At 46.6% G+C, this 14,941-nt stretch overlaps 1 protein-coding gene across 3 annotated transcripts in view; it reads right to left on the reverse strand.

Moving 5' to 3' along the window:
- The window catches only part of LOC306777329 (transcription factor COE1), a 53,411-nt gene that overhangs the window by 23,741 nt on the left and 14,729 nt on the right, over positions 1–14,941 (reverse strand). For all 3 annotated transcript variants that reach the window (XM_079268399.1, XM_079268398.1, XM_079268400.1), the window contains exon 7: positions 379–460. In XM_079268399.1, coding sequence (XP_079124525.1) covers positions 379–460 — 82 coding nt within the window. The remainder of the gene's footprint in view (positions 1–378; positions 461–14,941) is intronic.

Consider the following 14,941-nt stretch of genomic DNA (forward strand, 5'->3'; position numbering starts at 1 on the left):
TACATCCAGGAGACAGAGAGCAACATTAAAACATGCATTTCAAGTTGTTTTTCTGGCCACTAGGTGGGTGTCCAATATTAACCCTCCTTTTAGCTCTGCTTTTGGTCTCCACTGTCTCCTGAGGGGAATATCTGGCTCTTTGGCTGCCAGTTGCTCCACTATGTTTGCCTGCTAACTGCTAACTTTGATGCGAGCACACCGAGCATTCATGTGAGACAGACCCTATCAATGCTTTGTTTCTCTGTGAAACAAATGCTGGAAGGTCATGCTGGCGCCATGTCTGGTGCTTTGTATAAAACTTATGAACGCTAGTCCCAGGAAATGTGGTGTTTGTCCTCTACAACACACACTGTACGCACGCAGGCGGCTGCGTCTCACCTGAAAACGCCTCATGTCTCGAGGGTTCCCTGCATTCTTCAGGCAGTTCTGGTTGCACTTCAGGAAGAACTTGAGGAAGAACCTGCATATGCAGAAAGAAAAAAAGAGAGAGACAAATAAGTTAGAGAAAGAGCAGCTGTCTGTCACTGAAAGTACAGTATGAGCTACTTCAATAAATCACAAGATACAAATAAAACTAATAAAACAGCAGTGGCAGACAAGGCTCGCACACCGTCCTACTGTCATCCATCAGTTGTTTATGACAATGGGAGTTTTCAATGTAAAAACAGCTCCGGGTTATTGAGTAAGATGCTACCTTGTATATCCATCTCCGAGCTGCTGTCACAGCTTGCCATAAACTCACCGGGGCAGACGCAGCCCCCACCCCCCACCCTCCACCCCCTGCTACAGAGGCGTGTGACGGCGGTTTTGCTGTAGCTACTATGAATTTGAATGAATGAATGAATTTTATTTATATAGCGCTTTTCACAGACAGTACTATCACAAAGTGCTTAACAGAGCAGACATTTAAAAGCATAAAAAACACAATGTGACCCTAGGGTCAATAAATTACATACACAGAGTGAATAAATGCAGCACAGTGTTGCCATTCCTGCCTCTCTCAATCTCAGTGTGAGAGACCACATCAACAGCACCTGCCATGCATTATTAATAGGCTGAGATGGCAAGTATGGCTACCCACATCAATACTTAATGAGGGAGGGAGGGTCGGAGGAGTAAAGGGGGGAATGGGAGCACCGGAGGCCTGAAAAGCAGAAAAAAGGGGGCGGCTGACAATATATTCCCTAGCCCCACCCCAAGGCTTTAAGCCTGACAACTTCTTCTTTCACTGAAACTGTGCTGCACGTCTCTCTACCACCATCCCTTCTGCATTGTCTGTCTCTCTGAGAAGAAAAACCACACACACAAAAAAAAACAACAATATCAAATGAACCGTGAAAATAAACAGTGGCGTGTACAAATAAACAGGAACCCTCAAAAGGGGGAAAATAAAACTACAACATTTCCCGGTCCCCTCCTCCTCCTCCTCTCTTTGAGGTAGCTCAAAGAAGTGCTGACAGCTGAAACTGCTTACAATACAGATCTCCACCAGCCAGAGAGAGAATCACTCCTTTGCTCAGCTTTTCTTTCATATGTCTTATTTTCTACCCTCTGTTCATTTCTTATGGCTAGGATTCTGCACTGGGCAGCGCGTTTGGAGCCAACTGCCTTAGATATAATCACGCACGAGCAAACACATCACACACACACACACACACACACACACACATATATAGAGACATGTCAAGAGAAACACAGTAAGCAGCAGCGTGACTTGGACAATTGTTTCATCTAGAAGAAAACAAAGACAAAAACAAAGAGAGCAACGAAGATAAATGGACGGACCAGAGTTCTGTCTCATTTCAAGGGCCCGCGTACTGCTGTGCACATTACAAGCATCTGATGTAACTTGTGAATTTATCCCCGACAACTTTTAAATGCATGACAGCTGGTTGGTGGTAGACGCTCTTCTTCAAGTGAGGAACAAAAAGCCTCTCATGATCTGAATAACAGAACTGTCTCTCTGTTTCTCTGCTCCGCTCTCTTCTTTTTTCTTCTTCTTCTTCTTCTTCTTTGTTTGTGTTCTGATTTACGGTCTCGCTGGCGCAAGAGGCTAAATCTGAATGAGAAGGGGGAGAGGAAAAAAGGGAAAGAGAGGGAGGGAGGGAAGTAGAAAAGCGAGAGGAGAAAAATGATGGAAAGATAGACGGACGGGCGAGGTAGAGTATGTGAAATCCGAATGGAGAGACAGACCATCCTCCTGTATATTTTAGAAGCTGTAGGCCAATATCTCAATAATTCATGAAGCACGAGAGATGGAGGTTGTTTTTTCTTCTTCTCCACTGTGGCTGTTGGACCCCACAGGCTGAGGGTCTCCCAACTTTCTTATCTCCTCGAGGTCAGAGAGCAGCCTTGCAGACAGCTGTGGACCACATCCACTTGTCCAACATACTCCACCTTCCTCGCTGCACCTCCTGTTTAATTCATCGACTGCGCTCCTTTTCCCCCAAGTGTCCTCCTCCTCTTGAGGCATTCATGATGGACAGATGATGGATAAGTGGGTAGAGAAAAGTTGAGGTCACCAGAGTCAGAGGTGACCAAATCAGGGGGTTAAATATTAGAGTTTGGATTGGAGAGAGGAGGAGGAGGTAGAGGGAAAGGAAGAGAGAGACTTGGCTGAGATATTGAGTGCGAAAAAAGAGACAGTAAGAGAAAGTCAGCATGCCTCATTCGCTCAGCCGTATATCAGCGTGTACCCTCGATCTCCAGCACGCGGGGATCATCCGATTCATTATTTACATGACTTAAGGTGTCTGGAGTCAGCCGCACGGAAACATTACAAAACTGCAGCATGTTGATTCCTCGGTGCTCTATCTCATCTCCCCGGGAGCCGGGGGACTGGAATCACCGCTGCTCACATTTACATGGATCAACAGAGTGTGGGGGGGGGGGGGGGGTGGGGGGGGGGGAGCAGTCCGTGTTCATATGCAACAGCCAAGAGATTACCATAAGGATTTATGGATAATCTGATTGACAGCTGACCGGTTAATATGGACAGATAGCTGACGATAGCCTATAATTCTCATTTGCTCTGTTCAGCTCTCTGTTATCATGTTGATCTCACTTTTTAATCAATGAGAAGGTGCATTTAGAGATTCACAATTGTTGCTCGTGTTAACTTTGACAACCTTTTTTTCCAGCCTGACCCCCCCCCCCCCCCCCCCCCCATGTCCAAATCCGATGAGCTCAAGTGTCGCTTCAACAACAACATCTGGTCGTGTTCATTTGAACTGATTTCAAAGCAGATGTTAAGTAACAAAACAAAAGTGGATATACAATGGTTCTTTTACACAACGCGTTCAGGTCAGTTTGGTCAAGCTCGGATTATCCATCACTTTAAGCTAAAGATTTGAACTGTTTATTAATCATTTCTTTTGGAAAAATGATTTTCAACTCACTTACTCCTGAAAAGCATGCACTACTTTTAATGAACTATTTCTGCTTCTCTTCTCACTTGATGACTACTTTTCATTCGATCTTATTGGCAACACAACTGACTCAGACTGGTGGGAGGTGAGTACTGGGCAGTCAGCCTTTAGTAGATTGCTGATGCTGATGGATGTTTATTTTCCTCTTAACGCGAATATGTGTTTATATATATATATGTATTTAATACAAACACGTTAGTCTTTTTAATTAGCTACTCCACAATCTTTTCATTTACCCTCCTGACAACTCCTCCACACAATGGCATACAGATTCAGTTCAATCCCGCCTTTAAAGCAGATAACAGTGACTGAAATCAGAAATGGCTGGTATTCTTGAGTCTTAATATCTTTAAATTATATTTTTTTTCTGGAAACAGTATTTACATGGTGAGATAAAATGTACAGACTATTGATTAACTTAAAGGGTAACTCATCTCAAAACATACAGTCTCACTTCGTCGATAGAACATATTGTCTCCTGCACATTGTCTCCCCCCTCTTGTTTGTATTTGAGACTCTCCCCAATTTCAAGCCGCTTTACTGTGCCGACTCCACAGCTACAAATATTACCACTGCAAATTGCTGCGTCGGCCGGATTAAATGAAATCAAACCATTTTGCTCTCACGTAATTATCCCCAAATCCAGGAATGGCTGTGGAAGTGAATTTGTGTAAATAACTGCTTGGCCTCTTGAAGCCTCATGGCATAAATTTGTAACAGCGGAAAAAAGCCGAATGAATAAACACATGCAGCCGGTCGCCGCAGTAATTTAATGATCGCACACTTTCATCATATCGTAAGGGGCATTATTTGTCACTTTGGAGCAATTAAACACAAAATCACCCTCTGCCCATAAAAACAACAACAAGGAAAGCAATTACAACACAACTTTTAAGTAATCCCTGTAGCATCTAAATATTATTACTGTGGTGATAAAGATTGTCTACGCGATTAGCTAACAGCAAGGAAGCCTCCGAGGGACAATGCTGTTATATTTTCTAATAATTTTCCAACATTAGCAACAAATGAGGTAAAGAGTTGTTTTCCTTGTCAAATTCAACACGGATAACTTTAGAACTGTGTGTGTTTTTTCTTCTTCCTCTGTACTTCTAGTTTATTCATCTTTTCAGCCTTTTGTTGCACACTGTGCTGTACATCTTTGTGCCTCATTTCTTTATTCTTTGCCCCTCCTCTCTCTGTTTTGTTCTGATGCCGATGCGCTGTAAAAATGGCTGTGGGTGCCGCCATAACTCAGCCCTCTCCTTTCCCTCTCCCTCCATCCATCTCTGCCGCACAGATCATCTCCAGAAGAAAAGCACTGTGTCTGCCTCATAATATGCTTCATGAGGTGTGTAATTCACTGTGCTCCGGAGGGGAGCCATTTGTCTCGGGGGTTAACTAAGTGACACAACAGCACTTCCTTATGCCTGTTACCACCGTGGGACACGTTGAACTAATCTAGGCAGGTAGAGGAATGGAGGACCCTGCATTTCTGCAATTAAGCGTCGAGATTTGTTCAGGAAATCGATCCTAATGAAGTCAGAGGCGAGCTCAAATGAAATGTAAATATTTGTAAGCAAATATAATGTTACAACGGAAGACGAGCGTGTGACAAATAGGCGAGCAAACTTTAAGTGAAGTCAGGCGCTCTCAGAGTTTTGTGTATTTTCTTTTCCTCCCCTTGTGTTTCACTTCTCGTATTCTCTCTCTGTTCTGAAACTCTTTCGCTCTTTCCGCTATGCATCACTGACACTTCAACCGAGAGCCTGACTGGCTTGTTTTCGTGGTGACCTGTCCTCCCTGCCTGCAGTATATGTTTAAGCGTGGAAGCACACATACACACACTAATTTAGGGAGATTTATGAGGGGGGCCTTGCACCAGGAGCCATGCAGGCTGACCCCAGGGGTGTAGGGGGGCACTGGGTGGAGGAGGGGGCCCTGCCTCCAAAGAGGGGGGACATTAATAATCCAGAACCAGGTCTGTCTCTGGGCCTGGCCCTGGGCCTTGACACCAGGCTGTAACAGGCTGCGGTGGCCCAGTTTACTGGGAGAGAAACATCCAGTTCTTACCAACATCAGATAGCAAATATTGAATCCAAAAGACAAAACATAAAAGAAAATGTGCAGAACACATATTGAACACACAGAAACACGCAGACAGAGAGAGTGAGACCAACGCACACGCTAACACACACTTCGCTCCGTTCCTTTGGAGTGCTACTCCTCAAAGTAGCAGCGAGCACCTCTATATTGACCTCATGTCTATCTTAAATGTCATGATTTATTCAAATAGAACATCTCACTGCGCTGAAAAATTCATCTCCAGCTCGCTCCGTGCGACGTCCCATCCTCCGCCCCGTCTGTATCTGCTCATGTCGTGTCAGCGGAATTTGCCCCGTTGTTAAATATTTCTTAATGGACCCTGGAGGAGGGAGACGGTGGGTCAGGGAGGATCCACGCTGCGCCGCTGAGGGAGAGGCCCCACTTGGGAGAGATCGCTCCTCGCTTTCCCTGGAGCCGGAGCTCCAATCCCAGCTTGGGGACAGAAGTCCCAGAGACACTTAACCAATTGTGTTTCATCCATTTCATCCGAAAAGGATCATTCAAAATTCAACTGAGAGAAATCGTGCAGGGAGCATTGACAGACAGCCAATGAGTCGCTTGTGGGAGAAAGGAGTGAACTGGGTTCAACAACTTGCCTGATAACATCGCTACCTGTGGCCTTTACACCACAGCACCGGGGGGGTAAATGCAACCAAATAAACATATCTGCATGCGTGTGTGTATATGTGTGTGTGTGTGTGTGTGTGTGTGCGTATCAAAGCCATGATGAATAAGAGGCTGTCTGGGTGATGGACAAGCTTGGCAGGCGGTGCTGATTGAAACACTTCCTCTGTCGGGGCCTGGTCCATTAATCTGATGGAGACAGAGACAAAGAGGGAGAGGGGGGGGAGAGAAAGGCTCCAGGCCCCCAGACCACGAGAGTAATGAAGGGTCCTGGTCCCTCTCACCTTAGCGCTGTCCTGCCATGCTGGGAAATGCTGCTACCCTGTCCAGCCCAAGCCCTGCCCTCGTGGGACTGACCAGTGAATAATGGCCCTGTCATCAGCCTGCAGACGCCCGCGCACAGCCGAAGGGTGTGTGTGACCGCGCGCGTGCTTGTGTGTGTGTGTGTGTGTGTGTGAGAGACCGGGTGCCTTTGCCTGCCTGCGTGCCTCCCCGCGCAGTCATTTACCCTAACTGTTCTCCTCTCTACCTTAGTTGAAGACTGATATTCATATTGAATCGTGTTGATTTAAGCACATGTTAAACTTAATGCATAATGCATCGACTATATATAGCTTGATAAAGAGCATTGTGTCAACCCGGGGCCAGCCCCATACATTGTGGGGATGAATGTGCCCCTTGCAAAAGTTCTTTTTGTTCCATTTAAGCACCGTATTAAATCATAACTATGACTGTGCACAGGCTCAAGGTTATGTTTCTAAATGCAGCAGGATCAGAAATCAGAAACTTAATTAGTGTGCCGTGTTTGTTCTCGGGTGAAAAGTTGTTCCCTCCAATGAGTCTTGAGGGAGCAACATGGAAGCAGAGAGTGGGAGAGAAATGTGAGGACAGAGAGAGAGAGTGTGTGTGTGTGTGTGTGTGTGTGTGTGTGTGTGTGTGTGTGTGTGTGTGTGTGTGTGTGTGTGTGTGTGTGTGTGTGTGTGTGTGTGTGTGTGTGTGTGTGTGTGTGTGTGTGTGTGTGTGTGTGTGTGTGTGTGTGGCGGAGGGAGACTGATACTGAACAGAGACGTGTGGCTTGGCTGGTGTGTGTGCACATGTGTGCGTTTTGGCCTTGCATCCCTCGGTGTTTATCAAACATATTACAGCTCCTTCTAGATTCCTCACCTGCAAACCCCCAGCCTGCTGCATATGGCCCACCAATCACAAAATAAGGAAGCATGCATACATTAGCATAGCTAATGACCTACCCTCTCCATTTAATATGCAAATTTTCTGAAACATTACTGAATGCCGTCTGTTCTAAATGAATAAATTTGAATCGCAATTAGAATAATCCTTTATAATTAATGAAAACTGTCAATTTTGGTTCATAAGTAATTTGATTAAAGTGGTGATGGGACACTTATGAAGTTCATCGGGCTGTGAGGGGTGTGAACACACGCTCGCACGCATGTATGCAAACACACACACACACTGCATGACAACCAACAGCAGGTCCGGGGCTGCATTATTGATGAAGATGATTAATAAACTTATGAAAGTGGTTGTCACACATGCCAGACCTTCTTTCTTTTTTTTCTCCGCCAAACACAACTTCTTTCCAGTCCTTTACCGGCGTGGAGAAACAACAGATCAATCACAGCTTTCTGCCACCTGACAGAGAGGGAAAAGTGACGGAGTGATTGAAAAGGTTCCCCGGCCTCTTGGTGCTGTGTCAGTGGCCTGTCTGTCCGACGGGAGACACTGATGGACTGTCGAGGCGGAGGGAGCCCCAAACACACACATGCCAAGTCATTACAGGGGGTTGAAACGTCTCCCTGTTGTTTCTCACAGGGGGGGGACGAGCGGTGCAGCTGTTTTAGCCGGGTTTTTATCAGTCTATAATAACACGGTATGACAAGCACATTGAAGAAGAGCGCGGCCAGTTTGTACCTGTTCATCAACATCCCCTTCTTGGCCATTATCTCTCTCATGCTGTGCTATAGCTGCCACTTAAATTAGGGTCACTCAACTGTGGGAAATTGTTGCAACGTGCGCTGCGCGTGCATCTCCCCCCCCCCCCCCCCCCCCCGTACGGTATGTATATGAACGCTGGTGTTTGCGCGTCGACTCGAATGCGAGAGAGTGTGTGTGCGAGAGTGTGTTTGCATGGCTTCAACCCAATAATAATGGTCCAGATAGTGTAGAGCCTCGCAGACTAATTAGCCATATCACTGAGAAAATAGCAGCCTGCTAATTAATGGGTATTATGGCATTTCAGAAGTCACTGCTCTAATTGGGAGGGAACTGAGCCTCGCATTTCCATACTGCGGTAATACCAGCTTTATCCGCCCGTCTATATTTCTGTCTGTCTGTCTGCCTACTTGGCATACTTGCTTTTAAACACAATCCTCCAAATGCATGCGGGCAAAATAATTATCCTGCACATGCTCACGTTTTCAAACAGACACACAGCAATGCACAGGATGTATACATACACACACTGCCAAGTGTGTCCACATAAAGAGAACCGCTTTAACCACAAGGGGAAAAGAATACCTGCACAAAACATTTTTGTAACCTCTGACCCATTATCTATCTGTATATATACTCTAATTAAATGTCTTTATATTGCTTTTAGAGAAAAAAAAACGCCTGATGCGAGTGAATTGGTGCGTAATATAATCTATCTGAATAATTCCCTTCATCATTTTGTATGTGTCTCCGAAAACAGCTCTCTCTGGTACACATGCATACATGCATATCCCCTATAGGTTCCTCTTAACCCTATCAGACGGTGGGACAATCAAAATAGATTTGCATTCAAATGCCACATGCTCGGTATCAAATATCAAATCAAGCCCGAGTCACTGAGACGGACAGACCTCCTCCCTGCTTCCTCCACCTCCTCCCTTATCCTCTCAGCGTCCCAGGGACTCCCATTCTCCCCCGGACGAGCTCTATCGAGGAGTGACAGGCTGTGGCCAGGGTGTGATTGACAGCCTGTTGATGCTTCTCTTTTCCACCACACACACACACAATCCTCTTCTTCTAAACACACACACACACACGCACACACACACACTCCCCATACGCCTCCACCACCTCACTGCTTGTGCACTGGCCTGGGTGTCTGTGATAGCCCCTGGGCTGTGCCCTGCAGGCTGCACAGCACTATACATACAAATCACAGTGTGTCAGCCTTGTGAATAGGCCCATTTTGACTTTGTCCTTGTAAAGTCAGGCCCCCCCTTGGAGCAGGCTGGATCTGTATCCTGCCTCTTTTTTTTTACTTTCCCTCTCACTCTTATATGCACACAGAGGCAGATGAATGATGAAACATACACAAAGGGACACGTAGTGGGAGCGTGCACACACATATGCACAGAAACACACAAGGAAAAAAATGGCAGTTTTAAATACGGTGCTAATGGGCAGCACCTCACAGCAGCAGGGTATAAATACATCAACAACAACACACACAGACGGTCCATACACACCATAACGGCCAAGAGCCGGGGCCTAATCTCACACACTCAGCTAGTACACCTGGATAATGTTAAGAGGGCAGTTATGGTCAATTACATTCCCATATAACGCATAAACCTCCACCCCGCCTGTGCCGGGAGAGTAATTGAAAACAGGCGCAGAAAGCACTGGGGTCCAGACAAAAAGTCAACTTCCCACCCCTGACTTTCCCATTCACTATATTAGCTGTCTTCCCATTCCATATTCTGGAGCCCTGGGGGCAAATGTAAGGGGGAGGAAGGGGTGAGTTGCCATTTGGATATAAGGCAGCGAAAGAGCAGTAGGATATGGAGTCATATGAGGTACTGGAGAGGAAGACAAAAGCAGCGGGAATGGCGAGACGGAGAAGGCTTTGTCTCCCAGGTGAGGTCCAGGGGAGGAGCAGTTAGGGTCGGGGTGAGAGGGTGGCGGACTGGTGGTGTTCCATGCGGGTGGGGTGGGGGAGTCGAGGGGGACAGTGGTTGTAAGTAGGAGTTTGAGACTGACAGGTGACATTACCCTGCGTCATGGCTGGAGGGACAGAGGGACAGAGGGCGCGATGGTTATCCAAGCAGAGAAATGTCACCGTCCAGACACCGCTGTGACACACACACACACACACACACACACACACACACACACACACACACACACACACACACACACACACACACACGAGCTGCACAGACACACAAAGATCCAGGACAAAGGAGTCTGGAGTCTTTGAGAGCGAAAAAGGCTGGCTACAGTGGGCACAGATGAAGAGATTACATCCTCTCCATTTGAGAAAAAGGAGATGGTGAGAATAAAGAGACAAAGCCGAAGAAAAGGCTAAGAGTCACTGCTGCTATTACGAGTCGACAACCTTGCATTTATTCATATCGTCTGCTTTCTAAACATCTGCTTCTCATCTTTCGCGAAGTCCGTTCTTCCCTCACATTTCTCCCTCACCAATGTGCTGTCTGCCGTTTTCATTAAAGCCGAACCTAATTTTGGCAAAGCTTATAAAATGTCCATATTGCTGCTCATTCGACCCCATTGATTTAGTGTTTGGTTAAATATTCACGACTGTGGATGCAATTAACATGCTGTTAATGAATAATTGATCGCATCTTAAGCGGCCATAAAACTCATGCATGTTAATTATTGAAACAGGAAATATGAAGAAAAAAAAACAACCTTCCTTGTTTTGCCTCAATCAACCTTCTTTCATTTTGTTTCTTTAGTCAGGCAGGCATGTTGAGAGTATTCAAGGGGGAAAAGTGTAGCTCGTGTGTGTGTGTGTGTGTGTATGGGAAGCAGAAAGGACCTGGAAAGTGCTGTGAACACTATGCAAATGCCTCCCATAAACACTGCTTTAACAGCTCTTACATGCATTTAAGCTGCCTTTGAGTACAGCCATTCGGCATCGTGCATGCATCTCCAGCGTGTGCGCGGCTCGGTGTGATGTGGAGTACAGTGCAGGCTGAGCGCTGCGCCGACAGCCTCGGTGTGACAGAGGTAGTAGAAGCCCGTTTTGAGAGGCAAGTGTTTACCAGGAGCGAACACAACAAAAAACAAATCACGGCAACACGGAGTGGGGCTTGTCAATGCGAAGCTAGAGATCAGTCAGCCAACAATGAGCTTTCCCCTCGCACGGTGTCTACTAGTGTGTGGTTATCGGCTGATGTCACCCCCCCGCACCTCCCCGGGCCCTGGTGAGTGTAGAACAATGGTGTAGACAGGGAAGTGGGGGCAGCTTACATGTGCCTAACATTAATGCTGCGATGCACCTGTGGTCAGGTGAATATTCGACTCCCTTTCCCCGTATATATGCATGACAGCAAAACTGTGTGTTTGTACATGGTTTGGAGTAGGGGGGGGGGGGGTAGTTGAATTCATTATCCATACATCCTGCACTCCTAACCCACTCTAAAACGTCTTGACATGAAAAATACATCCCAGAAGCAGCCACACACTCCAGGAAAACACCAATTTACATCGTCGCTTGTTATTTATTTAGCACAGAAAAGCTCTCAGAGGTGTGTGTGTGTGTGTGTGTGTTTGTGTGTGTGTGTGTTACCTCCATCTACCTCCCTCTCCGGTACCTAACTAACTACTCGGCGATGCCGGTGCCTCGGAGCTAAAAGTGACAAGCCGTCAATTGTGTTCCAATATTAACCCCCTCTCCATGTCTGCGTGCCTGTCTTCTTCTCTGTGATGTTGGCTTGATCAAAGAAGCAGAACTTTGGCAAAAAAATAACCAGGGAGAGCGTGATGGAGGACACCATGCTGCTTACAGACTGATGAACGACGGCCCAGCAAAACATTATCCCCTTTTTTTCTTGTCTTTGTCTCTCCTTCTCAGGCTCTCTCATTATCTCCTTCGTTCTCTCTCTCTCTCTCTCTCTCTCTCTCTCTCAGAGAAGCGGCATGAGGCGTTGGCAGAGCATGATTCAGTATCTTCTACATACAGCCAGGCGGTAAGTAGTAGTTCATTGAGTGTACGGTATACAATTTTATGGAGAGGTTATAAGCTCAAGCTTTTTATATAGAGAGGAAGGCGGGCCTTGCCAACATTTCTTCCCCGCTATTTTGTTCTTACTATTCAGACGAGAGATGGCGAGAGGGCCAGATGAAACAGAGACGACGAGCACCAGAGTGGCAGAATATGACACAAAGATGCCCCGTGTCTGTGTTTCATCTTATCTTCGCAGGTTCACCTCGCGGTGAGATTCCTCAAACGCACCTACAGTCACTGGCAAGGGGGGGAGAGATAGTAAGCACACACAGAAAGAGAAAGGGAGAGAGGGAAAGAGATGGGAGGCCTCTCTGTGGCTAATTTTCTGGGTGTGGGAAAGCAGAGCACCTAACACAGGTTGGCCTGGTTTCAGTAATGAGTTTGATTCTTCTCTCTGCCTCTTCAGTCTCACTGGGGACCAAGACTGCATAATAACATCCTCCACACACACACACACACACACACACACGCACACAGACACACACACACACACACACACACACACACACACACACACACAAACAGGTCTATGGGGAGCTAATTATTCTCACCTGTGTTAATTATTGCTGTAAGCCAATCAGCGGACTCTGTGCTAATTAGGCAGTGTTAGGTCTGATTAGTGTTTTGCAGCAGGCCCACTCAAACTGTTATCTACCATACTAGTCCCCTCAGGCGAGAGAGGAGAACAGGTGGAGGCTTGTCCTGTGCGTGTGTGTGAGCGTGTGTGTGCGCTCATCTTTAATGATAAATAACTGAGGGACAAGCTTAAATTCACAATAAAACAAAGTCTAATCAGCTTCTGTTCGAATCAAACTTCTATGAAACAAAACAATGCATGCCATCAATTCAACTGGTCTCTGCCCTCTGAGTTAATTGGCCCTGGTTTGGGGTCATTTCTTTTATCTGGACAAATAGCCCCTGTGCCCTTTTAGTTAATGAGGGCTGATCCAGGATCAGGTCTGTCACTAATGGCATCTTTTTGCCAGGATAACCCCTCGGATTGATCCACACATCACACATGCAACCCCCCATCCTGACCCAGGAGAGTCATCTCCTGGGCAAGTGTGTGTGTGTGTGTGTGTTGTTTTGGGCAGAGAAGCCGAGATACTCAAAAACATACGGAGAAGGAGTGGTAAAAAGGTGTAAATGGAGGGGGCCTGGAGATGATCTCCCAGCTGAGAGGAATGAAGGGAGAAAGGCAGAGAAGGGGAGCAGAGAGGATGAGAGGAGGAGGAGGAGGAGGAGGAAGGGGGAGAGAGAGGGAGAAGGAGGGTGGAGGAAACCTTCCTCTTATGACACGATTGATTTTCTTTCAGAGGCTTGAGCCTGTCACTACTGAACACTTGGTCCCCCACTCCTCCAAACACACACACACACACACACACAAACACTCAATCACACACACATGCACAAACTCCGTGCCCTGACCTCCACGTGTGCCTGCTGGTCCATACTGGGTCTAATGACACTAGGGCCTCCCACAGATCAATACTAAACTGTCACTCAGCTGGCAAGCACGCACACACACACACACACACGCACACAAACACACGCGCAAAAGCAGTCGGACAGATGCAGACACACACACACGCACACACATGCGAGGTAGGGTATGCGTTTGCACATTTGTGTATGCTGGAAGCAATGTTTTCTACAACCTCAGCAGATGCCCTCCTCATCCCCCTCCACCCACTACCCCCTTACACACACACACACACACACACACACACACACACACACACACACTGGACCAAAGCCATATTCTCTCTCCTCAGCCGTTTTCTCACCCTCCTGCTCCCTCACAGTAAGAGTCTGGGTCCTGATGTAATATTGATGAGTGAGGATGGAGGCCCTATAAAAAGTGATAGGTCCTTGTGATTGTAAATTATAGATTGACATTGATTTTACCACATACACAGGCATACAAATGCACACACACACACACACACACACACACACACACACACACACACACACACAGACACACAGATACACGTACATGCGTATCAAAATAGACACACAAATGCTAGTTTTGTTTTCCCTCTCCTCTTGACTAACTTATTCCACGTCATTCAACGCCACCTCTTCCTGTTTCTTTTTCTTCTTTCCATCACCCCCCCCCCCTTCACTCTCTCCTCCTCCTCAACAATCTCAAGCACCCATCCCTCTCTCCATACACATCTCAAGTGCCACTTAGAGAACCAGACTGGGGCTTGAGCCAAACTCTGCTGTCAGTGGTTCTGTGTTTGTGTGACTTTTGGTGTCTTTTTGGAGTCAAGATCGCAGAATATAAACAAAATTTTTTAAAACAACAACTCACAGATCACCACCACCCGCGCATTTTCCTTCAATTCTGGACAAGCCCACATAATGTGTGCCCAACCGAAAATCTGTTGACTGAGAAAAGCTCTGGCTAAAAACATTTGTTTGTCTCTGTGAAATCACTAATTATAGCCTGGCACAACACAGGGCAGATGCAGGCTAATTCACCATTAGGCCGTTTGGTGTTTATTAAACTTTTATAATGTGATCACTCTGATAACGGCACAATTGTTTCCCTGGGCGTGTGTGATTATACTGTTGTACCCCTCTGTCCCCTCTTAATGGCTCCCGCCGAGTGTATGTGTGTGTGTCCGTACATGTGTGTGTGTGTGTGTGTGTGTGTGTGTGTGTGTGTGTGTGTCTTGGAGCTTGCGGAGTAGTGTTTTCCATTTCTCATTAGAGTGGCACAGACTCCTGCTGCAGGGTCAATGGAGGGGGAGAGGGTGTGTGGATATACATGTGTGTGTGTGTGTGTATC

This window comes from Melanostigma gelatinosum (assembly GCF_949748355.1).
Source record: "Melanostigma gelatinosum genome assembly, chromosome: 5".
In the NCBI taxonomy this organism is placed as follows: Eukaryota; Metazoa; Chordata; class Actinopteri; order Perciformes; family Zoarcidae; genus Melanostigma; species Melanostigma gelatinosum.